Raw genomic sequence first — 27,030 nt, forward strand, 5'->3', positions numbered from 1 at the left:
ACAGGACTGCTGCTTTTAACTCTCTGCTGGGCAGGTGAACATTTTCAGTCATCTGGATTTGGCATCGTCTTCGTTCAAATATTAACTTCATGCATGTGATGGTTTTCTGTTTTGTGTTGGCAGGTGTTGATGGTCAGACTCTGACACAATCTGAACCAGTGGTTAAAAAGCCTGCAGAGTCCCACAGATTGATCTGTTACAACTATGGATTCACATTCAGTGACTACTGGATGGCATGGGTCAGACAGGCTCCTAGTAAAGGACTGGAGTGGATTGCAACTATCAGTCATACTGGCAGCAACACCTACTACTCCCAGTCAGTCCAAGGCCGGTTCACCGTCTCCAGAAACAACAACCTGCAGCAGCTGTATCTCCAGATGAACAGTCTGAAGACTGAAGACTCTGCTGTTTATTATTGTGCTCGAGAGCCACAGTGACTGGAGTTGGTGGAGCAGCTGTACAAAATCCTCCAGTCCTCCCTTTTTTGAATTAGCTCTTTGCTTCCAGTGTAAGAAAATATGAATATTTATATTTACAGACACGTATGTGCACAAACACACATACACAAACCACAGTTAATAATAAGAGAGTTAAACTTTGATGGGCTTTAAAAAAGAAAAGAAAAAAAAAGAGCTGAGCTCATAACATGAATGATGTTTTTTTCATGAAAGAACTTGGTCAACAAAGAAAGTGAGAAAAGACAATCACTGAACAAAAAGCAGTTAATCAAAAATAAGTTTTATTTTTTTTCCTCAGGTCAAACACAAGATTTTATTTATTAATCTTGATCAATCAGATTGTTTAAGTTTGTTTTTCATCTTATCAACATGACAAATTCCCAGTTTTTCTTCTATTAATTCTGAGAAGCTTGTTTTACACGTTGTACAGGAAGGAGGTTTTAATTGCATAAGTCTTATGTAGAAAAAATGTGAAAACCTTTTTTTTTTTTTTGCAAGGTAGTTCTACTGATTCATGCTTAGGTGGAAATGCATATTTCCTTTTTTCTTGTTACAGTACAATTAGATAACTTAGCCACAACAACAACAACTACAACAACAACATTATCAACAACAACAAACAACAAGAGTAATAACATAACAATATAAAAATATAAATTAATGTTCAAATTTACTTGAAACAAGTTTTTTTTTCTATGAAACCACACCTACAAAAACTTTAAATATTTCATGTACACAAAGTATTTCATCTTACAAATGAAATCCAGATGCCTCTGATGACAAACGTTACAGATTTTACTGTTTTTCAATGTTACTGTCAGAGCAGTTTTCTAAAATTGTTGGACAGCCATAAAATGACAATTGTCACTAAGCAGGAGTGATGATCCATCTGACATGTTCCCTATTTAAACCTGCAGAGGGAGGTCTATGCAAAGTCCTCACTCCTTACACACACACATTTGGCCAGTTTTACAGAGGGGAGAAAGACACTGATCAGAGAGCACTTCACTGCAGGGTGTATTACATGATGGGACACACTATCGTCTGGACTTTATTCTGTGTCGTCACTATACATGGTATGAAAACAGTTCTGAAGTAAAAACTTTTCTCTGGTAAATATCTCAGCAGGGATTCATCCTCTGATGTCTGATGATCACGTTTTCTTTGTTTGCAGGAGTGTGGAGTGAGATCAGACTGGACCAGACTCCCTCTCAGGTGAAAAGACCAGGAGACACAGTGAAGATGTCATGTACCATGTCTGGGTTTGACATGACAGACTACTATATACACTGGGTGAGGCAGCAGCCAGGGAAAGCTCTGGAGTGGATTGGGAGCATGAATGCAGGTTCAAACTCTGCTGACTATGCCAGCTCCTTTCAAAGCCGTTTCACCCTGACTGAAGATGTGTCCAGCAGCACTCAGCACCTCGAGGCCACGAGGCTGACAGCAGAGGATTCTGCTGTTTACTTCTGTGCTCGAGAAGCACAGTGACTGAAGACAGTGGAGCAGCTGCACAAAAACCTCCATAGACATTTACCAGAGCGATCTAAATGACTTCTGCAGGGCTTTTGGAGCAAATCACATAATCACCTTTTTTTTCCCTTACGACTGTAATTTATCAACAATCAACCACTTTACTGAATTGACAAATTATTTTTAAATGACAGTGCACAGAAATGGCAGGTCATTAATACATTTCATTTCTTTCCCCCCTTTCATTCACTCTCCCAGTGTCTTGCTTTGCTCTTCCTTTGATTTGACAGATTATTAACAAGAGCAAAGCATGAATAGACAGCCTGCAGTATGTTTTTTAATTCAATAATTTAACTTTTATTCTTTTAATTTAATTTCATTTTGATTACTGTAATGCAGAAAACAAACTATAATCACAGTCTGTTTTTCAGTCTTTAAATGTTTTTCCAGGTTGTAGGTCAATATTGTCCAGTATTCATTCAGGTGTAGTCCAGTCCAGCTCAGCCTTCATCTCTTTGATAATAAAGTACTGTCATATAAGATTCATTTTTGTGAAGAATTGTTTTGAAGATTATCTTAGTTTGGTATTGGTCCAATGTTTAAATGATTTGATTAATGGATTAATGGTAGATTTTTTAAATATTTTTATGTAAACTCTATCACACTCTACAGTGTGTCTGTAGGGGTCAGGATAGTTTAGATTGGGGGGAGTGATATGCCGCACAGTAAAGTGATGTATCAAGTTGGTTGTTGGTGTTTAGGGGTCCTGTGGTTTTGAACGGACATTAAGGTTTACTCGTTCCAACAGAAAAGCTGTCCCTGCGCTGTTACTTATGCGCAACCCGAAATAGACTGGAAGTAAATGTTAATGTGAAAGTACCTCTAGCATTACTTTATCTTCAAAACAGGTAGAGATGCAAATAAGGACACTGCCTCACAGTCTCCTCCCTTCCTCCTGCACAGTATATATGTTTTGTCCTCTCAGTCTCATGTTAGCCTCTCTCAGCTGACTTCACAAATTTCCACCATGACAGCTGTAGAAAGTGGCTTCCTCCTGGCTCTCATTTCAGGTGAGTGAAGCGTACTTGTCTGTATCTAGTGGAGGAAAAGAGGAAGAAAGTTGAGAGCTTTGATTGTCTGATGGCCTCCCACCGTCTAAACTCTGTGTGTCTCTCAGCTGCTCAGGGTCAGTCCCTCACCTCCTCAGAGCTGCTGGTCAAGAGAGCTGGACAGTCAGTCACTCTGTCTTGCAAAGTGTCTGGACTTCCTCTTGCTTGGCTGCACTGGATTCGTCAGAAACCAGGCAGGGGACTGGAATGGATTGGGCGCATTGATAGCGGAACTGGCACAATATTTGCCCAAGCTGTCCAAGGCCAGTTTAGCATCACCAAAGACAGTTCCCAAAATGCAGTGTTCTTAGAGGCTAAGAGTCTGAAACCTGAAGACTCTGGAGTTTATTATTGTGCTCAAGAGCAACAGTGACACAGGAGCCTGTGAAGCTGTGCAAAAACTGATCCACACTGATCTCTGTTTACAAAGCACTGAAGCATGTCAGAGCTGTAAAAACACATTCACCAAGAAAACATGAACGCACAAAAATAATAAAATTTATTTCACAATTCACAGGAGGGGTTGTAGCAATCCAGTGTGTCACAATCCATGGTAAACACTGTATACTGAAGTCTACTTCAGATGTTTTAAGAATGATTTACTATAATAATTTACTCTTACATTTATTTTGACACCTCACTAGAGTTATTTCCACATAACAGTAAGTTTTGATGGTAGGCCAACAATATATGTCCCCTCCTTTGTACAAAGGAGGCAACAGTGATCTCAATAATTATCGCTCAATATCCAAACTTTACTCTCTGGCAAAAAATCCTGGAATCGAATGTCCTATTTAATGTGTTGTTCTCTAAATATTCTGCTTTGAACCCTCACCAGTCTAGTTTCAGACCTATGCATGGTACCATCTCTGCTGTTACATTAGTTGTAGATGATATTGTTTCTTGTGTGGGAAAAAAAAAAAAACATATTGTTTTGCTGATTCTGGACAACATGCTGTTGAAAACCTACAGCTTCCTTTTAGTGCTCTTCATCAATGCACTTGTCAACCTTGAACTAGTACTAAAAGCAAGCAAAACAATGTTCATGCTTGAGTAAGAGATATTGATTTTAATAGGCTACATCAATCCACATTGAAGGACTGCAATGAGAGTCACAGTGTACAAGTATCTAGGAATTTGGCTAGATGAATCATTATATTTAAATATCATCTTGAAAAACTCATCACCAAATTGTGGCAAAAACTAGGATTTTTGCACAGAAACAGATCAAGCTTCCCTTTGAATTATCAGAAAGGTAAAGTTGAGGCATTTTTTTTAATTAGTCCTAGATTCTGGTGATTTATCCTGCAGCAGAGAGAGTGAGCACTGCCTGATGAACACACACTAACACACATCTTTTTTTTTTTTTTTAGATGAAATTATGTTTAAAAGGTGAACCTGTTAAGAGATGCTGAGACAAGCATGAAGCATATAATATAAATATCTTTTTCATGGCATTTATAATCACTTCATTCACAAATGAATTCCTACTATCTCTGTGTAGCAAAAGTCAAATCCACATATCAGCTGTATGAAGCTGTTTTGACTTAAGAAAAAAAAAAGTACAAGGTCCGTCTTTTGAATCAGGCTTCACTTGCTTGATCTTACCTGTGTCCTCTATCTTGTGTGTCTCTTTAGTCCCCTCGGTTCATTTCCAGGTCTCTCAGTGAAAAAAAAGAGGGGGAAAGGTGAATATTCCTCTCTGTCACTGAAAAAAACACAGTAACAATATAAATCTCTCATCATGTGTATCAAATTCCTTCAGCTACTAAACATTAAAGCCAGTTCCCCTTCCTCCATTTGATAATCTTTTGATTTTCTCTCTCTGTGAGGAGGAGTCAATGCAAAACTCTGCTCTCCTCCATCTGTATTTATCTCACTCCAAACTGAAAGAGAGACCAAACTGCTGACAAGACAAACTCCAATACTCACCATGGCAGTAGCTACATGTCTCACCTTTCTAATGATATCAATTTTCACTGGTGAATGGCACAAGAATGCTTCACACTTTTTTTCTGTAAAGGGTTTTGTTTGGCTCTAATCTCGTCCAACTGTTTTTCTCTCCAGGTGTTTGCAGTCAGACTCTGACCCAGTCTGAACCAGTGGTGAAGCGGCCTGGAGAATCCCACAAACTGACCTGTACATATGCAGGAATATCAGATGGTGATGCTGCTATCGGCTGGATCAGACAAGCTGAAGGAAAAGGACTGGAATGGTTGGCCTACATTTCTGCTCCAAGTGGTAGCACTAAACGTTATTCTTCATCAGTACAGAATCGCTTCACCATCTCCAGAGACAACAATGTGGACCAGGTGTATCTGCAGATGAACAGTCTGAAGACTGAAGACTCGGCTGCACTGCAAAAACTCAAAATCTTACCAAGAATATTTGTCTTATTTCTAGTCAAAATATCTCATTACCCTTAAAATAAGACATGATCACCTACGAAATAACTTGTTTTTAGCCAATTTTCACTTGTTTCGAGTGAATTTTCACTTTTTCCACTGGCAAATTTTGCCAATGAAACAAACAAATTTTCAAGTGAAAATTCACTTGAAACAAGTGAAAATTGGCTAAAAACAAGTTACTTATGAGGTGATCATGTGTTATTTTAAGTGTAATGATATTTTGACTAGAAATAAGACAAATATTCTTGGTAAGATTTTGAATTTTTGCAGTGTGTTTACTACTGTGCACGAACAAAACACGGTGATACAGGAAGCCACAGAGCTGGACAAAAACTACTGCATGTGTCAGTGTGAGAGTCAGGAACAAAAAGAGCCTCTGTGCAACCACTTCATCCAGTTTTTTAAATGCCCTTATAAAGCAAATTTCTTTGTTCAACAAATAGAATTTTGAAGTGATTTTTTTGTACTCATCTAGAAAACAGAATGATCGTCTTCAGCTCTGAAAGCAGCACTTCATCTGTACACTTTATGTGTAAAGTACAACAACAAAAACTTTCCTAGTTACCACTTGTCAATTGACGACCTTATATGTGAATCTCCATTTCAGAAATAAGGAATACTTTTAGCCAGACCACTTGAGCAGGACCAGCCAAGACTCCTGAAGGTCTCTGAGATCGGGTTTCCATCTTGCATTAACATGAGTCATGGATCATCAAATCATAAGTGGACAGTCCTGAGTACAGGTGGAAAAGCACTTAAATGTGTTCTCAAAGTGTCTTGAGATCTGATCGCTCAGGCCACACTTCTAGGTGGCCTGGAACACATTTGTCTACATCACATTTATAAACAGACAAGTGTGCCAGGCCACACTGAAGGACCGCCTGATGTCTTCTAATTTCCAGCCCAACATCTCATGCTGACCTAATCCTCACCTAATCCTGACAACAGCCCGATCCGTCAGTTTTCCAATAATATAAATATCCTGGCTGGTTCTGCACAGCTGAACTGTGAGCTGATGGGCCAGATGGAAACTGAACTGAAGGTAGGCTGTAAAGCAGCTGTTTAGAGGATAAAAATGCAGGCTGGATACCTTACACATGTTTCCTTCTTCTTCTTCTTCTTCTTCTTCTTTACTTCATCTGTAATTTCTGACACATATCAGATCCACAACTAAAACAGCCCTCTACCACTGACACACTGAGGTCTGATTTCCTGTCCAATTAATTTATTCACCAGAGTTCAGTCTGATCTTTCATCATCACCATCATCATCATCATCATCATTATCATCATCATCACTGTCATCATCATCATCATAATATTTATTTCCACAGCGCTTTTTTAAAAACAGTTTTGCTTCACAACAAAGTGTAAGGGAAATAAAAGAAAACAAGTACAGTTGGGATATGTTATGATTTATTACATTTCTTTTCTTTTCTTTCCATTCCATTAAGAGCATTTCAAATTTTGTATAACATTATTTGGTAGGAAATGATGGTAATAACTTACAGATGTGAAATACTTCATACATAGCCTGACTGACAGCACATTTAAACAAGGCTTGAGTGAGCAAGTCTCATTATGTTAAATGTCTGTTACACTGATTTATCAAAAAAAAAAAAAAAAAAAAAAAAGCAAAACATGGCAAGGAAATGGCATGGACTACACGTTAATTTGGATATAGAGCGGGGAAGTGAGATCTGATCTCAAGTGGTTCCTTAAGACGCATGTGGAGATGCTTTCTAATGCCAGGTGTGAACAGACGCATTTGGAGCTGTCCACTTGTGATCAGATCATCCAAGATGCATGTTAATGTCAGGTAGAAACACGGCCTAAGTCTGTCCAGCCATGAGCCACTGTTGATACACACAGCTAGCGTAGCTAACTGGACACACAAGAGCTAAGTTGTAATTTCGTAATTTTGTAAAACGTTTACTGTTTTGTGTGCCTGTTTGCTTGTATGTAACAATGTGATGGCGTGTATTCAGTTAAAGATGACAGAATTTATTCAGCAGCTGCACTCATCACAACTGTATTAAGATTATATTGAGCCATTGTTGTTTATTTGTACTTAGAGTACCTGTTAGCTACTCAGGGGCTGAACCAATTCAGCCATGCAAAAACTTGTTATGTTGTTAAGTTAATAGTGTCAATATACAGTGTTACTATGTAATTCAATTTTAACTTATGATAGATAAACGTATAAAAGATAGTTTAATCATTTTAGGAGAGCAACTTTTTGCTCTCACTCATGAATTATTTTTTTATTGTCAGAAATTATGGAATAATAACATTTCATTGTCTTTCAAAGTAAGACATTTTCAGCAGCTGTCTGTCATTTCCTCCTGTGCTTCGATCATATTGGCAGTGGATTTATGTCACTTGCTTCAGTGTGACTCTCTCACTGTATGAAAGCAGCTGTCATGCAGATGTGCATCACAACAGAACAACTTGTTCAGAAATCCCTCAACCTAAACAACAAACCCCAACGCACTTTTACCTCAGACGTATCAGGTAAGAAAATTGCTATCCTTCACCATTGTATTGTTTACATTTATTTTATTACTTGTTTGTTACTGTTAACTTCGTCAGTGTACACCCTGTATGAATGATTTATTATTCAATTTGCATCACAAAGGCACAGGGACTCAGAGATGCTTTTGTTGATAAGAATTAGTCAGAGTTTAGTGTTGTGCACAGCCTCTGCTGGGAGGAGATGTGTGGACTTTTTGTCTTCCAGTGGAGAGATGAGGGCTTGGTTTTTGTACAAGGGTGTATCACTGTGATATGGGGTGGTTTGGACACAGTGAAATACACCCATACAAAAACCCTGGACAACAAAACTCCACATTTTAGCCATGTTTGTGAAACAAAATGAAAAAAGGGCTTTACGTGATACTGAGGGATCAAAATTACCTGCAAAATAACATGGATTTCTTTATATTTCACGCATTTACCAAGGATTTAAAGCAGTGTTATGGCACTGAGGGTTTTTGTTCATGCAGTGAATGGAGACGTAGCACTGTGATTATTTCGACTACTGGGGCAGCGGGACCAAAGTCTCTGTTTCCTCAGGTAAGTCTGTTTTAACATACTATTTCAGTAACCAGTTTATTTTATTTTCAAAAGTTATTCCTGATCAGGAAAAAAGTTATGTTGCGACCTTTTTAAATCTTTAGTGTGGCTTGAGAGACGGGAAAAGCTTGGCTTACAGACAAGATCAGGTTTTCCTCAGCTACACTATATTGCCAAAAGTATTCGCTCGGCTGCCTTCACACACATATGAACATGAGTGACATCCCATTCTTAAACCATAGGATTTAATATGATGTGGGCCCATCCTTTGCAGCTAGAACAGCTTCAACTGTTCTAGGAAGGCTTTCCACAAGGTTTAGGAGTGTGTTTATGGGAATTTTTGACCATTCTTCCAGAAGTGCATTTGTGAGGTCAAACACTGATGTTGGACAAGAAGGCCTGGCTCGCAGTCTCCGCTCTAATTCATCCCAAAGGTGTTCTCTCGGGTTGAGGTCAGGACTCTGTGCAGGCCAGTCAAGTTCTTCCACACCAAACTCGCTTATCCATGTCTTTATGGACCTTGCTTTGTGCACTGGTGCGCAGTCGTGTTGGAACAGGAAGGGCCATCTCCAAACTGTTCCCACAAGGTTGGGAGCATGGAATTGTCCAAAATGTCTTGGTATCCTGAAGCATTCAAAGTTCCTTTCACTGGAACTAAGGGGCCGAGCCCAACGTCTGAAAAACAACCCCACACCATAATCCCCCCTCCACCAAACTTTACACTTGGCACAATGCAGTCAGACAAGTACCGTTCTCTTGGCAACCACCAAACCCAGACTCGTCCATCAGATTGCCAGACGGAGAAACGTGACTCGTCACTCCAGAGAACACGTCTCCACTGCTCTAGAGTCCAGTGGCGGTGTGCTTTACACCGCTGCATCCGATGCTTTGCATTATGCTTGGTGATGTAAGGCTTGGATGAAGCTGCTCGGCAATGGAAACCCATTCCATGAAGCTCTCTACGCACTGCTCTTGAGCTAATCTGAAGATCACATGAAGTTTAAAGGTCTCAAGCTATTGACTCTGCAGAAAGTTGGCGTCCTCTGCGCACTATGCGTCTCAGCATCCGCTGACCCCGCTCTGTGATTTTATGTGGCCTACCACTCCGTGGCTGAGTTGCTGTCGTTCCCAATCGCTTCTACTTTGTTATAGTACCACTAACAGTTGATTGTGGAATATTTAGTAGCGAGGAAGTTTCACAACTGGACTTACTGCACAGGTGGCATCCTATTACATTACTATTACAGCACCATGCTGTAATTCACTGAGCTCCTGAGAGCGACCCATTCTTTCACAAATGTTTGTAGAAGTAGTCTGCATGCCTAGGTGCTTGATTTTATACACCTGTGGTCATGGAAGTGATTGGAACACCTGAATTCAATGATTTGGATAGATGAGCGAATACTTTTGGCAATATAGTGTATTTCTTAGAAAGCAAAACGTTTTAGTTTTTATCCTTCTGAATCTTTTGTGGATGAAAGTCTACAACTACTGTTAGTTTTTCACTTTTAATTTGATTATTTTGTTATATTTATTAGATTAAATATGAGACAATTTGTTTAATGTAGACTGTATCTGAATATGAAACAAACAAACAAACAACAAAAAAAAAAACCTTTTATATGACATACCCATTTTACCAATTAATATGATAATTTGGCTTCAGTATTTTTGCCAAAGCAGGCACTGGCTCTGGGTTTTGGCACATCCATTTTAATCAACATTAGGTATTAGATCTAAATACAGAGAGTGATAGGTGTCTCACTTGAGCAGCAGGACATCAAAGACAAAAAAATATTTTATATTTAAATAATTGTAATAATGTAAATAATTAGTTAATATTTAAATAAAGTATAATAATATAAATACATATTTAACCCTTCTATTATGTTTGGGGTCAATTTGACCCCAGCCAATGTTTAAAGTCTCTAAATAAATGATTAACATCATTTTTTTTTTTTTTTTTTTTTTGCTTCATATTTAATGACTTTTCCTAATGTAATGTGTACTACCGGGTAAAAATGAAATTCACATGATGATATGTTTCAATGTCCTGTACACACTGTGTAACGCATCGGTTATAAATAACAAAAATCTGTACTTAGAAATAATATAAATCCATTAAAACACCAAAAATTTATATTTCTTCTTAAATTTTATGGTGATTTGCATATTTTTCCACAGTCGTGTATATATAAGTTGGGGATGGGGGGAGTTATGTTTTATTTAAAGGGCTATTTAGGTCCTCAACAAAGAAACATAAAGTACTTGACACATAAACTTTGGTAACAATTTTTGTTATAATAATTTTGTGGAGGTTAAAAATGCTGGGGTCTAATTGACCCCAAACATAAAAGATGTTCGTAAATATGAACATAACAGTTAAGGTTAATATTTCTCACAGTTGTTACTGAAAAATACACAGCAATAATTTTGACTTTTATTTCTCACAGTTGTTACTGAAAAATACACAGCAATAATTTTGACACAGCAATAATTTTGACTTTATAAGTGCATTAGCCTACTGTTGTAATACAACAGTAGGCTAATGCACTTATACTACAGATTACTATACAGATACAGATACACAACACGACTAGATTCTTTGGCGTCTTTTTATTGTTCCGTGGATCATGCAGGAGTCCCCCAAAATGTGACACTGCAAAGTACGGTTTGATTTTTAACTTACTAATGTGTCCGTATAATATCTGTTTAACAGATCCACATGCATTTTCCTGTTGAAGCTGTTTTATCACCGCAGCTCTTCAGCAGTATAGACTGTTTTCATTTTCCCTGTCTATCTATTGTTTAGCATAAAAGCCTCAAATTCAGTTCATCCACAGGCAACAAGCAAAGGGAAACAACAAGATAATCTGGAACTGCATGGACAAATTATCTGGCAAGGCACAACATAAAAGCAGCCCGCTAGAGCTCAGAGTAACTAGTCACAATACAATCAATGATAGCCTTGAGGTGGCAAATGTTTTTAATGCTTATTATATTAGTTCTGTGTCCGAGCTGGGTAGATCATTCTCAAACACCCATCTATGTACAGTGCCTAGAGCTCAAGCATCTGACAAGTCTGTGTTGTATTTTTCCCATGTAAATGAAACAATTGTAACAAAAATCCTTGCTTCTCTCTCAAATTCCAAAGCTAAGGATATTTGGGGACTTGACCCAGTGTTTCTTAAGAAACATAAAGACACACTCACCCTGCCTCTAATGCACATCACCAACTTGTCATTAGATCAGTGTGTGTTTCCATCAGCCCTTAAGTCAGCCATTGTAACCCCAGTTTTTAAGTCAGGTGACCGACAGGAAGTGATTAACTACAGGCCGATCAGTATACTTCCTGCTATCTCTAAGCTACTTGAAAAAGTAGTTGTAGAGCAGCTGAAGTTTCATATTGACAAAGAAAAATTACTACATCCCATGCAATTTGGTTTCCGCGAAAACCATTCCACCGAAACGGCCTGTTGTTACTTCCTTGAAGTCATCAGGGAAAAGCTTGACAAAGGAGGCGTAGTAGGAGCTGTCTTCCTGGATTTACGCAAGGCGTTTGACACTGTGAGTCACTCTGTCCTCCTCTCCAAGTTAGCCAACTTCAAACTCTCTGCTAACATCCTCAAATGGCTGCAATCTTATCTGGCTGATCGTTCCCAGTGTGTTAAAATCAAAGACAAACTCTCTACTTTCCAACCCTGTACTATGGGAGTCCCCCAAGGATCGATTCTCGGTCCTCTTTTGTTTTGTATATACATCAATGACCTCCCCACAGTCTGTACTAATGTAAAAACAATAATGTATGCAGATGATACAGTCCTATTTGCCCATGGTAAAAATCACAATGAAGTTGCAGCCAAATTATCTGAGGCTATGGACCGAGTGGCGGAGTGGCTTGACCGAGCGTGTCTTACGCTTAACATGGACAAGACAGTGGCTATGTTTTTTAACAAACAAAACAACAAAGGAGAGTATCCAAATATATTTGTGAAAGGTCAGTCAATAAAAAAACGGATGAATTTAAGTACCTAGGAGTTACTCTGGACTCAAATCTGAGATTTAAAAGTCATATTAAAAAGATGACCTATGTCTTAAAGGTTAACATCATGAATTTCCATCATATTAGGAGCTCTTTAACAACTGAAGCTGCCAAAATGTACCTGAATTCTATGATCCTTTCTTACATGAGATACTGCATGCCATGCTGGGCGCAGGCCAACCAAACCACCTTGGTCCCGATTAAATCTTTGTATGGACAAGCCCTGAAAATACTGGACAGGAAGCCAAGACAGTACCACCACTGTAACATCCTCTCTAAATACAAACTATTAAGTTTTAACAATCTAATCACTTACTCACACATTCGCCTGGTCCATAAAATAATCTATAATGCTGCCCCCCCTCCGTTGAAAAATTATGTTGTAACCTGCTCTGAGCAGAGAACAAGGACCTTAAGATCGGTAACGAATGGGGACTGCAAAGTTCCACAGAGGAGCTCTGCTTTTAGCCAATCCGCCTTCTCCATCAAGGCTACCAGAGAATGGAACAGGCTCCCTAGTGACATGAAAACTAACACAGATTATAATAACTTCTGTCACACCACAAAAAAATGGCTCCTGAGCAATCAGAGTTGCCAACACTAGGTGCTGCCTGACTTCCTGCCAGTGTTTTTTTTTTTTTTTTTTTTTTTTTTTGTTGTTGTTGTTGTGGTTGTGGTTGTGTTTTTTGTTTTGTTTTGTTTTGTTTTGTTTTGTTTTTGTTTTTGTTTTGTTTTGTTTTTCTAACTATTATATGTGTTACCTTACAAGAACCATCTTGTATTTGTCTATTACCACTGTTGGTATTTCCTCATTGTAAATCTGTAGTTCTGAATTACCATGGTTGGTATTTAAAATATCTGCAATCACATTTGATGATACCAATAACCTCATGTCTTTAATATTCTGCAATGGCACTTTACATCGTAATGCTAATAGGTTTACAGTATTCTACATTGGCACTTTAAGTATACAATAATAATTTCTACTACCTAACTGGCATTTTTTACACTGCACTTTACATTAGGAATGGTTAGGTTGTTTATTTATGTTTGTATGGCCTGCCTGTAGTGTTTATGTTGTGTGTATTGGTATGTGAGGTAGAGGTGCAGGTCTGTTTGTTTTAATGTTTGTTTTACTGTGTTGATAATTTTAATGTTTGTTTTACTGTGTTGATTGTTTTAATGTTATTTGTAAGGACTACAGATGGAAATTAGCTTTCTTGCTAAATCTGGTGCACTCATCTTTTTATTCCTTGAATAGCTAATGAAAGTGCACACTGTCCTTTATAAATTGATTAAAATAAATAAAAATAAATAAATAAATGTGTTTGTCCTTTACAGGTGAAAATGACTCAAAGAAAAAAATGAATTAGAATACAGTATAGGATTGATGTTCATGTCTGCTCTTTCTTCTCCCTGTCCAGAGGTCATAGATCTTCCTGTGGTCAGGGACGCTGGAAGTCAGTCAGAGATGGGTGTGCTGAGAGAAAGTTTTTAATTTTTAATTTTTATTGCCATTTCAGAAAAAGTAGGGGGTACTGTAGCACCTTCAGCACCCCCACTTCCTGCGCCCGGGCCTGTGGTGACTTTGCAGCCCGTGCCTGATGGAGACACCTACACCCTAATATGTATGATTGAGGATTTGCCCTCAGAAATCTCGACAGTCACATGGAAAAAGAATGAGGAGGTGGTGAAACAGGGCAAAACATGGAAAATATCTACAGCTGAAGGCAGCGACTCACTTATCAGTGTCCTGAAGGTCAACAAGACGGAGTGGGAGAGAAAATCTGTTTACAGCTGTGAGGTTCCTCATCCGGGAGGAACAATTACCAAGAAGCCACCTCAATAGCTCCTATGGTAAATTCTATGTGTCTTTCAGATAAAGAGACAATTGAACCTGTAGTCCACGTTCTCCAAGAAGAAGACATGCCTAAGGGAGAATCAGGCGGTAAGGTCACTCTGGTGTGTCTGGTGTCCAGCACCTTGCATTATGACTACTATATCACCTGGACTGAACAAGACGGAAATAATGTTTCGGACTACCAAGATGGTATCGACTCCCCCCCGCAAAAGACCCAAAATGGCTACTCCGTTACAAGTGTGTACACCACCAGCAAGAAGAAGTGGGAGGACAAGGTCATTTTCACCTGCAACGTCTGGCCCACTGGTGCTGAACGCAAATTCAAGAAGTCAGCAGTGTCTAAAGCGCAGGGTAAAATATATGTCTGTTGAGTGGAGTCAATTCAGCTTTAAATGTTGTGTTTTGCAGTGTGTTCCTCTGTGTGCCTGCGTGTCCCCTGTCCTGTGGAAACTGTGCCCTCTGCGGCAGCAGCAATCTGTGACTTTGTTAACATGACAGTCAGCGCGTCAGCTGAGTTTTGTTTGTCATCATATTGTGTGCTGTTACATTTGAGTCTCTTGTGCAAGTGAACGCACTGTCTTTGTCAAACTGTCTTTGCCTGCAAAGTGTGTTTCAATAAACGTGACTGCATAGAATCACCTTTGTTCCATGTTCATGAATGAGTCCAAACATGAAAAAAAAGCAAGGAAGGGCAAATCAGCCCTTTTTACTAATAGTTGTCAGCAGAGGACAAAAAAAATGGTCTATTTCAAGAAAAAAAAAAAACACATTTGTTCTCTGTCCTGATGCCAGCAAATATTGATTAAAGGTTATGGGCTGTAAGCACACATAGAAACATACTTTTGTTTACAGTAGCATGTATGCTATTTTAGTCTATGATGTAATACTTAGTAGTCTATGAGTAAATCATGAAGGGGGAAAGAATACTTTCCAAATGTTGACACTGGTATTGAAAGACAGTGGTGAAAATGTGCTAACTTTACAATAAGCACACATGTTGCTGCATACTCACATACACACATACACACTCCAACACAAGCACCTATGTGTCATCTAACTGCCTGCCTTCTTCCACTCAGAAACCTCTCCAGAGTCAGGTGAGAATTTTCCTCTGAGCTGCCAGCAGGATGGCACGGGGGAGGATGAGTTCAGCAGCCTGTGGTCCACAGCCTCCACCTTTATAACCCTCTTCCTTTTCTCCGTCTCCTATAACATGATATTCAGCCTGGTCAAGGTAAAGGAGCAGGCTTTTTTTCTCTTATAATCAAACTGTTTGAAGGTTAGCTCTGGGATATGACATCACAGTCTGAATAAACATAAACAGTGTCACAAAGTGATTTACAAGCTATAAAATAAGATGAAAAACCCAATTTCAGGCAGTAAAAATGCCAGACATGAAAAAAGTGAAGCCTGCATGTTTTCCTCGTGTTTGCATGTTTTGTTTTGTTTATTTTGCTGACTCCTCTGATTTCCTCCGGTTCCAAAGATAAGTAACTCAGGAAGATTGGACACTCTACTTTGCCATACATACGTTTACCCTTGATCCTGAAAGGGAATAAAGCTGGCAAAGACATAGAATGAGTTCAGCTTAGTAAAATGAATGACAGCCTTTATTAATGAAATAAAGAACACTCAAATAAAGCAACAGTCATGTACATAGGAGTATTTTTTTTAATCATGGGATATCTTTTTCAGATGAAGAAACACTGAAATGAAGTGGAGTGAATGGACGCATGACATACATACAGTTCTACTTCATATTTCACAGCTGTGTCATTGTTTAAGAGAAATATTGGCTTTGTTAAAAAAAAAAAAAAAAAAAGTAAACATAATCTCTAGCCATTCGCACTTCTGTCAGTCAAAATATAAAACTTAGTAGTAAAATACTTGGCAGGTTTATTCGTCTTCACGAATAATGATTATATCATTCCAAAATGCATTCTCTGTGCAGTCTATATGAGTAATATACTCAGTCCATTCCGGCGGCGTCCCGGTATCAGTCCGACCGTGTGCGTGGCGAGGCTCCGTCGGGGCGTGCATTGAAGCCGCCTGGGTGCGCTCTCGTAACAGCCCAAACTTTAGGGATATCCGCTTTCCCTAAAGTGTGTGCGCAAGATAGCAACTTTAGGAATAGCGCATGAAACACGCCCACGGACGCACCTCCAGGCGCAAATGATGCAGTCGGCATAAGGGATAGCGGGTAGCGGGTGGCGCAAAATACCGTTTAGGGATAGCGGACGTTCCTAAATCCGCAATTTGCGGGTAGCGGGTAGTGGCAGCGGATAGCGGGTGGCACAAGATAGGGCCCTAAATCTGCAAATAGCGGGTTTAGGGAGTCTGGCGCAAGATGGGGCCAATCGTCTTTAGAGAGTCACTTCCCCCTCTCTCTGTACCTCTGGGACCACACCTGGGAGAGTGAAACTTTCTAGAAACCGTCAGAGTTGCAAATAACCTTCCTCGAAGAAGACATACACCTTTTTTAGCCACAGTGTACTAAAATATTGCGTTTTGTGTAAACAGTCAAAACTGCACACTGACCACACACCAAGACAAACAAAACACCCTAACAGCCCACAAATCCCCTGAAAAGCCGGTTTGTTGTGAAAGGTTTTGTGCTTTTTACGTTGCTTAAAGAACATGTTCATACACAGGAATACCTATGACCTCTGTGTTTTGTTTTGTTTTGTTTTGTTTTTTCACATCTGAACAGAAAGCCTTTAGTGAAGGACCAGTTACAGAAGATGAAATATCTGTGACCCTTAACTCCTCTAAAGCTTTTAAAAGCCCAGGCCTAGAGTGAATACCAGTAGAATTGTTTTTGTGACCAAATTTTTTTTATTTGTTTTTCTTTTACAACACCCAGTGTGTGGGATGAAGCATTAGACATAATACAGAAATAGATATTCAAACAACAATACATAGCAACAAGAAAACAAACAACCAAAAGCAATGTGAATATAAATAAAAATATACATTATTTGAAATAGCATATATTTACGCGTATCCAAAGCCACACCCCTGAACATACTTTCACATACATCCATCACATAAACCAGGTATTGCCTTGATTCATGTGGTTCATTTACTGTAGATCATTGATGCAGAGCTACACACACACACACACACATTAGTCTGCTCAGCATAACTACACATACATTCTCACACAACACATACATGCCTACATACCCCCCGCCCCCACTATCCGCAACGATCTTCACTGTGCAGTGTGTGACAGTGTATTAGAGGATAGCCATCTTACCGCTACCATCTTCTTAGCTTCTTAACAGTTATTCCTAAAAATACCATTTTTCCCCCTAAAAATACCAGTAGAATTCTGTCAAACTTTTCATTTCCACGATAAAGATCATGTGTTGGCATGTTTTAATTGTGCGTATGTAGCCGGTTTGTCCCGAAACTGGCTCCGCTACACCTCCTGCGTTGTGTCTGTGTGCGGTGATCGAGTCAAGTACGACGACGAGTCTGCTCATCTGGTGGATTTATTTTCTGTGTAAACAGATATTTCAATATAACATCCTTCTGCGGTCTTCCAGAAACACACCTCCTCTCCATAGCTAGCGGCAAGTGCATAAAATATTACATAAGTTCAATTTTACGTCTCAAACTCAAATCAACAAAACAAAAAATATCATAAAACAAACATCCTGTTCAATAATATACACAGAAACATTTTTCTTCCATCCACCAGCAGCAATTTTTTTGTATTTTATAAACTAAACAAAACAAATATGATAAAAACAAAAAGGGAGCTCACATACCTGTGTAAACAGATATTTCAATATAACATCCTTCTGCGGTCTTCCAGAAACACACCTCCTCTCCATAGCTAGCGGCAAGTGAATAAAATTGCCGCGAAGCGACAGGAAGTGACATCGCCGCGATGTCAAAGGTCATACACTTAAGAAAGTAAATTTAACAAAATAATGCTCCCTAAAATAATACAAAAACAGTTTTCATGAAAACAATAACAGCAAAAACAGATTTTTGGTGAAATATGACAAGTTAATTTACACATCTGTTACATCCTCCCCTCCTAGATTTCACCAAAATCAAAACCATACCTGAGAATAACTCTGTATACTATAACACACATGGACATCTAACCCACACTCTGAAATCTTGTCTGGGATTAACTGTAAAACCCTAGTTTTACCATCAACATTATAAGCTACCTACTGCATAGGTTCAGAGAAAACATAAGGGTGATCAAGCCTTAGCCCCTCTTAGACAATATGATGCCTTTTACACCATACAAACATCCCACTACTTTCAAACACATGAAGCATACCACATATCAAACAATGCATAGTCATGATGTCCCACAGATACATGTTCACTAAATTACAGGCACAAGAAATAACCCAAACTCATGTTCATCCTCTTAAAACAATGTAAGGAGTGACTGAGACCTCTTATGAACTGAACTTGCAAAATCTCTGAAGCCAAAAGGCTTTTGAACCATGGACTCAATGAGTCGATTTACCCTTTTACTGACTCTGCCCACTCGTGTTTTGACCACCGGCTCTGTTTCTGGGTGGCAGCCCGTGTCTTTGGGGGTCACCTGAGTAGCTGTGTCATGAATTGGGCCTGCTGGTTGTGACAGTGACTCTGGAATCAACTGGGCATTTGGAGGTACTGAAAATACATCTGACATGAGTGGGGAATCTGAGTCAGGCTCCGCCACTAAACTGTTCAAGTCACTGTCTTTGTAAGAAGAGGCTTGGTCATTTGAGGGGCACTGAACAGCACTGTCTGGAGATAACTCCTCTTCACTCAGCTCTGGAGCACCCCGACTCTGAGTGCCCTCTGATCCACTCATTATCCATGCACTGGTCCTATCCTCCGTATCCACTTCCTCCAAATAGTCCAGGGTGTTGGTCACACTTGACCCTTCCTCTGATTCACCATCACATGACTCAAATTCAGCTGTCACCACTGGCAGGAAGCTGATGTCCAATACCAAGTTGCGGTGCACTATCTTTGTGTCACCTTTGCCGTCCTCCAACTTGTATGTGTGAGTCCGCAGATTTCTGTCTTTGACCGTGTACACTGTTGCATTCCATTTATCAGCCAGCTTTTTCTTTCCTCTCTCACCTTTGTTTGCAATAAGCACTCTGTCTCCTATGTTCAGGTGAGTGCCTTTCAGTTTCCTGTTGTAGCCTTTTGCTTGTTTGTCTTGTTCTTTGACAGCATGTTTATGGGCAATCCTGGCTGCTTCATGAAGATGTGACATGAGTGTTTTAACATAGCTTGTATGATCAACAACCACCGGGTCCTGCAGTACCTGTTTAAACATCACATCCACGGGAAGCCGTGGGACTCGGCCAAACATGAGCTGGAATGGTGCATATCCTGTGGTTTCATGCACTGTCGCATTATATGCAAATGTCAATGTCTGTATTTGTTGTGGCCACTTTTGCTTCTCTTTGAGGGAAAGGGACCGCAGCATGTTTCCAAGTGTTCGATTAAATCTCTCAGTCCCCCCATTCCCCATGGGATGATATGCTGTAGTATGTGACTTGGAGACTCCGGACAGTTTGAGCAGTTCTGCTATGAGCTCACTTTCAAAATTGGCTCCCTGATCAGAGTGGACACGTTCAGGGAACCCATACACACAAAAGACATGATCCCACAGCTTTTTAGCTACTTGTTTAGCCGTCTGATTTGTGCAAGGGAAAGCATGGGCTAACTTAGTAAAGTGGTCTGTTATAACAAGGACATCCACTGAATGCTGCTTACTGTCCTCCGCACTCCAGAAATCCAAACACACCAGCTCCATAGGGACAGATGTCCTGATGCTCTCAAGTGGGGCTCGAGCAGAGGGGTCTGGTGTTTTGGCCAGGATGCACCTTTGACAGCACCTGACATGATCTTTTATATCAGACTCCATTTTTGGCCAAAAGAACCGCTGTCTCACTAGATGCAAGGTCCTTGCCTGCCCCTGATGTCCAGCAGCGTCATGTATGCCATGTAATGCTTTTTCCTTGAGGCTATTGGGCAAGACATACTGATGTCGCTTTAGTTTGCTAATGGGGTCTTTAGTGACTCGGTACAGGACACCGTTTTGGGTTTTGAGCCTCTCCCACTGCTTGAAGAGCACCATTGCCTTGGTGTCAAATCCTGCCCTCTCACGGCGGGAAGGGCGCCTGCCGCGGGTGACAAATGGCATGACTGTGGAAATAGTGGGGTCAAGCTCTTGGCTGCGCTGAAGCTCCTCCAGCGTGAATACAGGGAGTGAATCTTGTCCTGGTGATAACAGGCCTTGAACAGACTGAATTAACTCCACAGCCCTTGTCTCAGCGGCAGCCTCCCAGTGTTCATGAGCATCCAAAAGAGCCTTAACATCCACAGTATCACAGGAATATCTGAGGGGGACTGATTGGGGTTTTGAGCTGTTGCAGGCTGATTTCTTCACCTGACACTGGACCTTCAGCCGAAAGGTGTCTTGAATGCCGTCATGACAAACACCCTCAGCTTCATCAAGTAGATGGCTGTACTGCTCTGTGATAAGCCTGTGACTGACTGTTTTTGCAAAGGGATCTCTGCTGAGAGCGTCAGCTACTATGTTCTTGGAGCCAGGTATGTGTTTCAGGTCAAATGTGTAAGGGGCGAGTTTGGATACCCAGCGCTGCTCGCATGCATCAAGCTTGGGTTTTGACATGATATAGGTAAGAGGATTGTTATCAGTCCATACTGTGAATGAATGGCCTCTTAGCCAATGGCTAAACTTCTCGCACACACTCCATTTTAAAGCTAAAAACTCGAGCCTGTGCGCTGGGTATTTCTTTTGGGAACTGCTCAGAGTTTTACTGGCAAAAGCAATGGGGCGTGCCTTCACTTGACCAGCTGGTATTTGGGACAAGACAGCTCCAAGTCCGTCTAGTGAGGCATCAATGGACAGTATCAGGGGCTGGGAGAAATCTGGGTGAGAGAGGACAACACAGTTTAATAGAGCATCTTTCAATTTACACAGGGCCGTATCACATTCGTCTGTCCAGTCAGAGGGTCTGAGTTTTCTGTAAGAGCCAGCATTGGAATTTGCCCTGACCTTTCCACGTCTCTTTTGTCCAGCAGTGAGAGCAAACAACGGTTTGGCTACTGAAGAGCAGTTAGGAATAAAGTGTTGGTAATAGAATACCATCCCCAAAAAGGATTTGATCCTCTTCACTGCTGGTGTACAGCCATCATCATCCATCAGGTCTGCCTTTGACATCTTTGATATGACCTCAACTTTTGCTGGATCCACAGCCACCCCTTCACCGCTTATAATGTGGCCCAGAAACTTGACTGAGGATCTCATCAAGTGGCATTTCTTAGGGCTAAGTTTCAGGTTATGGAGCCGGAGCCGCTGAAAAACAACCTCTAATCTCCTCAAAGCCTCCTCCTCAGTTGCAGCAAACACAAGCAGGTCATCAAGATAACACAATAGACTGCTGAAATTGAGATCTCCAAATATGCTGAGCATCATACGCATGAATGAAGCAGGGCTGTTGCATAAACCTTGTGGCATCCGATTATACTCATATAATCCCATTGGAGTTGTGAATGCAGTGTATCTCTTGTCCTCCTCTGCCATCGGGATGTTATAAAATCCGGACGTCAAGTCCATGGTGCTGAAGTAGGTGCTTCCGCCCAAGGCGGCCAGGCAGTCTGATTGGTGTGGCAAGGGGTGTGCATCCTTGAGGGTTCTGGCGTTTAGCCACCTGAAATCTGTGCAGAGCCTCAAGCTGCCGTCTTTTTTCCACACCAGCACGAGGGGGGAAGCATAGTCACTTACCGACTTCCTTATTAACTCCTGTTCCTCCATTTCAGACAGGACCTGTCGCAGTTTCTCGTAATGGGCTGGTGGTACTCGCCGGTAGGGGAGGCGGAATGGTCTCTCATCAGTGAGTCGGATACGATGCTGGAAGCCTTTTGCCTCACCGCAGTCCAGTGCATGTTTAGAGAAGATGTCATTATACTTTTCAAGCAACTCAACTAGTCTCTCTTTCCCTGCTTTGTCAGCATGACACCGTTCAATATCTATGTCAGCAAGCCCAACCTGTTGTAGTCGCTGTTTGAGATCTGCAGGCTTGACATTTTCAGGTTTTTCCCCCTGCTTAACTTTTTCAGATTGGTTGACACCTTGAAAAACCTCAAAATCTTCCACAGCTAAGCAAGTAGACACATCTGCTAGCTTACTGTTTTTCTTTAGGATAATGGGCTTGTCTGACAGGTTAGTAACTTTCATGGGGATCCATCTGTCACCCCACAAAGGAGTGATGACACGGCCGACCATGATGTTACGAGGCATGGACTTGGATGAGGTGGGCTCAACAATCACTGTGCTGCCTGGCGACATGGGAACATTCTTTGGCAACTTACCCCAAACTAGGTGCTCTTGCCTCGCTAGCAGGGTGACCGACTGCTGGAGCTTGACGGTCCCGATCACATCTGGAAGCTCCTCACCTCTCCACCGAGATGAATTTGCCATCAAGTCAAGAAACTGTTCACACTCTGGGAGAAGATTTCCACTAGAGACAAGACGCCAATAATCACTTGTTATTTTCAGCTGGTGCATGAGGAATCTGATGACATTTGTGCCTACGATCAAATCATCACGCTGGCCGGGCACCACAAGGACAGGCACAATGCAACTCTCTCCGTACAGTTTCATTTCTATTTCATACATACACTTTGGTTTACTCAGTGTCCCTCCACAGCCCACCAGCACAATCTCCTGAGTCAAAGGAATGGGCTCTGAGAGTATATTCTCACTCAACATTTTCAGCTCTGCTTGCTCACTGAGTGTACAGGCCATGGAACCAGAGTCAAGCATCCCCTGGACCTGGAATGTGTTGTTTACGCTGACAGGTGTGTAAAACAGTTTATCAAAGGGACCCACTCTCTGAATGTTTTGTGCTATTACTTTAGCACCAGCTGGTGCTGCTGCACACGCTTTTATATACTGTTGCTCAATATCACCACTGTTGAGGGATTCTTCTGTGCCCACACATCCCCTCATCAAATGCGGGCCAGTTAGTTTAAATGCTCAGTGTTTTGTGACGGTGAGGCACGCTGAAATCGGCTAGACTGGCGATTTGGGCAGTCTTTCTTGATATGATTGGGCTGAAAACATGCTAGGCATAGGCGCTCTCGCCTGCAGTGGGCATGAGTGGAGTGCTCCATTGACTGACAGACTCTGCAGAATCTATGCTGAAACTGATCAGGTGGGATTGGTCCGCGTGCAGCTTGGCTGTTTTGTGACAGTGCACGGTCAAAAAGGCTGACTAGCGTTTTCAAGCAGTTATCATTACAAGGGACTCTGGCTGTGGCACTGCACTCTTCCTGCCCAGACGACTCTACTGAGTGAGATGTTGTTTCTGAATTGTTTTGTGGGGTTGCTTGAACATGAACTGTCAGTGGTTTAGGGCACTTTGACTTGGAGAGCATCTGCTCTTTCATTTCAGTCTGATGGCGATCAATAAGCTCTTGAACCTCACTCGCTGTCCACTTATCTGGTGCTTTAAACTTGAAGACAGCAGCAAGGGTGGGATCTGGGCAATGTTTCACAAACATCATGCTTACCTCCTGACAGGGATCTTCCATTTGCCGTCCTAGCCTTTTCAACCCCTCTTCTGCGGCATCAACAGCCTTATTCAACCGAAGCCAGTACTCCACAGGACTCTCTCTTGCCTGTGGGACAGTGCTGTAGAAATCAGCCATGGGCATGCATGAGTACGTCACTGCACTGAAATGTTGCCTGAGGATGTCATAAATGATTTTAGGATTTTCCTGAGGCTTCAGAGATGGGCTACTTCTCAGAGTTATTCTCACAATGTCTTTAGCTTTGCCCATTAACTTACACATTATTTCAATATGCTGTTCATTCAAGGGCGTGGCTCGTTTCCTGAAGTACACTTCCATCAACTCTTCCCACTCACAGACTGTGTTCTTATCAGACCCATCTCCCCTGAAGACTGGAGGTTCTCTCACATCTGACTGTAGGACTAATTTTGCACCAGTCAAGTTGAGGTAAGTGGGGTCACTGGGTAGCTGGCCCACACTGCTCTGAGCTTGTGTGCCACCAACACTTTTTCCTACACTTTCATTCCTCAGCTGATCTTTTATAGTCTGTCCCACTTGTTGTGCAATATGTGTTATCAGGTTATTTAAGGCTGGGTCTGTTGTATCTGGAAGGCTTGAGAGTGTAACTGCTCCACTGGAGTTAGAGGCTACATTACCAGGCATACGAGTGGAACAAAAAGCTGGTGAATCTACATTATATGCACCTTGAACTGGGGTTTGAGGTAACTCACTGATAGGTCTCCCTCTCCCAAAAGAAAAACTGAAATTATCAGCTGGGACCTTGTCCTCATCCATTTCCCTGATTACATATGTCATATCACATTCAACTGTACACAACAAAATATTGTGAGAAAAAAAATAAAATTGATTCTCAAATCAGGACAAAACAACTTAAAATAGAAGGTAGTTTCCAGAGGTTATTTTTCTCTCTCTTTTTTTTTTTTTTTTTTTTTTTTTTTTTTTAATACCGAGAAATTCGTTAAAACGACCGTGTAATGTGTAGCAACGTCCGGTGACCAAGCTGGCGTTGATCCACAGCTCCACGAACGACGATGATCCAGTCTGAAGCAATGTGGATCCGGGTCACGGCACCACTGTAGCCGGTTTGTCCCGAAACTGGCTCCGCTACACCTCCTGCGTTGTGTCTGTGTGCGGTGATCGAGTCAAGTACGACGACGAGTCTGCTCATCTGGTGGATTTATTTTCTGTGTAAACAGATATTTCAATATAACATCCTTCTGCGGTCTTCCAGAAACACACCTCCTCTCCATAGCTAGCGGCAAGTGCATAAAATATTACATAAGTTCAATTTTACGTCTCAAACTCAAATCAACAAAACAAAATATATCATAAAACAAACATCCTGTTCAATAATATACACAGAAACATTTTTCTTCCATCCACCAGCAGCAATTTTTTTGTATTTTATAAACTAAACAAAACAAATATGATAAAAACAAAAAGGGAGCTCACATACCTGTGTAAACAGATATTTCAATATAACATCCTTCTGCGGTCTTCCAGAAACACACCTCCTCTCCATAGCTAGCGGCAAGTGAATAAAATTGCCGCGAAGCGACAGGAAGTGACATCGCCGCGATGTCAAAGGTCATACACTTAAGAAAGTAAATTTAACAAAATAATGCTCCCTAAAATAATACAAAAACAGTTTTCATGAAAACAATAACAGCAAAAACAGATTTTTGGTGAAATATGACAAGTTAATTTACACATCTGTTACACGTATATGGAGAGGGAGCCAGCAAAAACTCAACAAGAAGGGATGATTTCACTCATAAAACAGGAACACAACAGGGAATAGAAAAAAAGAATAGAAAAAAGAAAAAGATAATAGATTTGTATGATAGAATACAAGAACCTGGTACAGTTTTTATTGTAGATCTCGGAAAGGCCTTTGAAAACCTATGACTGGACTTCATGTACACTATATTACCAAAAGTATTCGCTCACCTGCCTTTACTCATACTATGAACTGAAGTGCCATCCCATTCCTAACCCATAGAGTTCAATACGATGTCGGTCCACCTTTTGCAGCTATTACAGCTTCAACTCTTCTGGGAAGACTGTCCACAAGGTTGAGGAGAGTGTTTATAGGAATTTTTGACCATTCTTCCAAAAGCGCATTGGTGAGGTCACACACTGATGTTGGTCGAGAAGGCCTGGCTCTCAGTCTCCGCTCTAATTCATCCCAAAGGTGTTCTATCGGGTTCAGGTGAGGACTCTGTGCAGGCCAGTCAAGTTCATCCACACCAGACTCTGTCATCCATGTCTTTATGGACCTTGCTTTGTGCACTGGTGCACAGTCATGTTGGAAGAGGAAGGGGCCCGCTCCAAACTGTTCCCACAAGGTTGGGAGCATGGAATTGTCCAAAATGTTTTGGTATCCTGAAGCATTCAAAGTTCCTTTCACTGGAACTAAGGGGCCAAGCCCAGCTCCTGAAAAACAACCCCACACCATAATTCCTCCTCCACCAAATTTCACAGTCGGCACAATGCAGTCTGAAATGTACTGTTCTCCTGGCAACCTCCAAACCCAGACTCGTCCATCAGATTGCCAGATGGAAAAGCGTGATTCATCACTCCAGAGAACGCGTCTCCACTGCTCTAGAGGCCAGTGGCGGCGTGCTTTACACCATTGCATCCGACGCTTTGCATTGCACTTGGTGATGTGTGGCTTGGCTGCAGCTGCTCGGCCATGGAAACCCATTCCATGAAGCTCTCTGCGTACTGTACTTGGGCTAATCTGAAGGTCACATGAAGTTTGTAGCTCTGTAGCAGAACTGTGCAGAAAGTCGGCGACCTCTTTGCACTATGCGCTTCAGCATCCGCTGACCCCTCTCCGTCACTTTACGTGGCCTACCACTTCGTGGCTGAGTTGCTGTTGTTCCCAAACGCTTCCATTTTGTTATAATAGAGCTGACAGTTGACTGTGGAATATTTAGGAGCGAGGAAATTTCACGACTGGATTTGTTGCACAGGTGGCATCCTATGACAGTTCC

The 27,030-nt window shown here is 41.1% G+C and overlaps 1 protein-coding gene across 1 annotated transcript in view; it reads left to right on the forward strand.

Moving 5' to 3' along the window:
* Nucleotides 1–230: 230 nt before the first annotated feature.
* The window catches only part of LOC115363104 (immunoglobulin gamma-1 heavy chain-like), a 50,397-nt gene continuing 23,597 nt past the window's right edge, over nt 231–27,030 (forward strand). The window contains exons 1-2 of the mRNA XM_030057176.1: nt 231–408; nt 3,385–3,409. Of these exons, the coding sequence (XP_029913036.1) occupies nt 231–408; nt 3,385–3,409 (203 nt within the window). The remainder of the gene's footprint in view (nt 409–3,384; nt 3,410–27,030) is intronic.

The sequence above is a fragment of the Myripristis murdjan genome, chromosome 8 (assembly GCF_902150065.1).
Source record: "Myripristis murdjan chromosome 8, fMyrMur1.1, whole genome shotgun sequence".
NCBI classification, from domain to species: domain Eukaryota; kingdom Metazoa; phylum Chordata; class Actinopteri; order Holocentriformes; family Holocentridae; genus Myripristis; species Myripristis murdjan.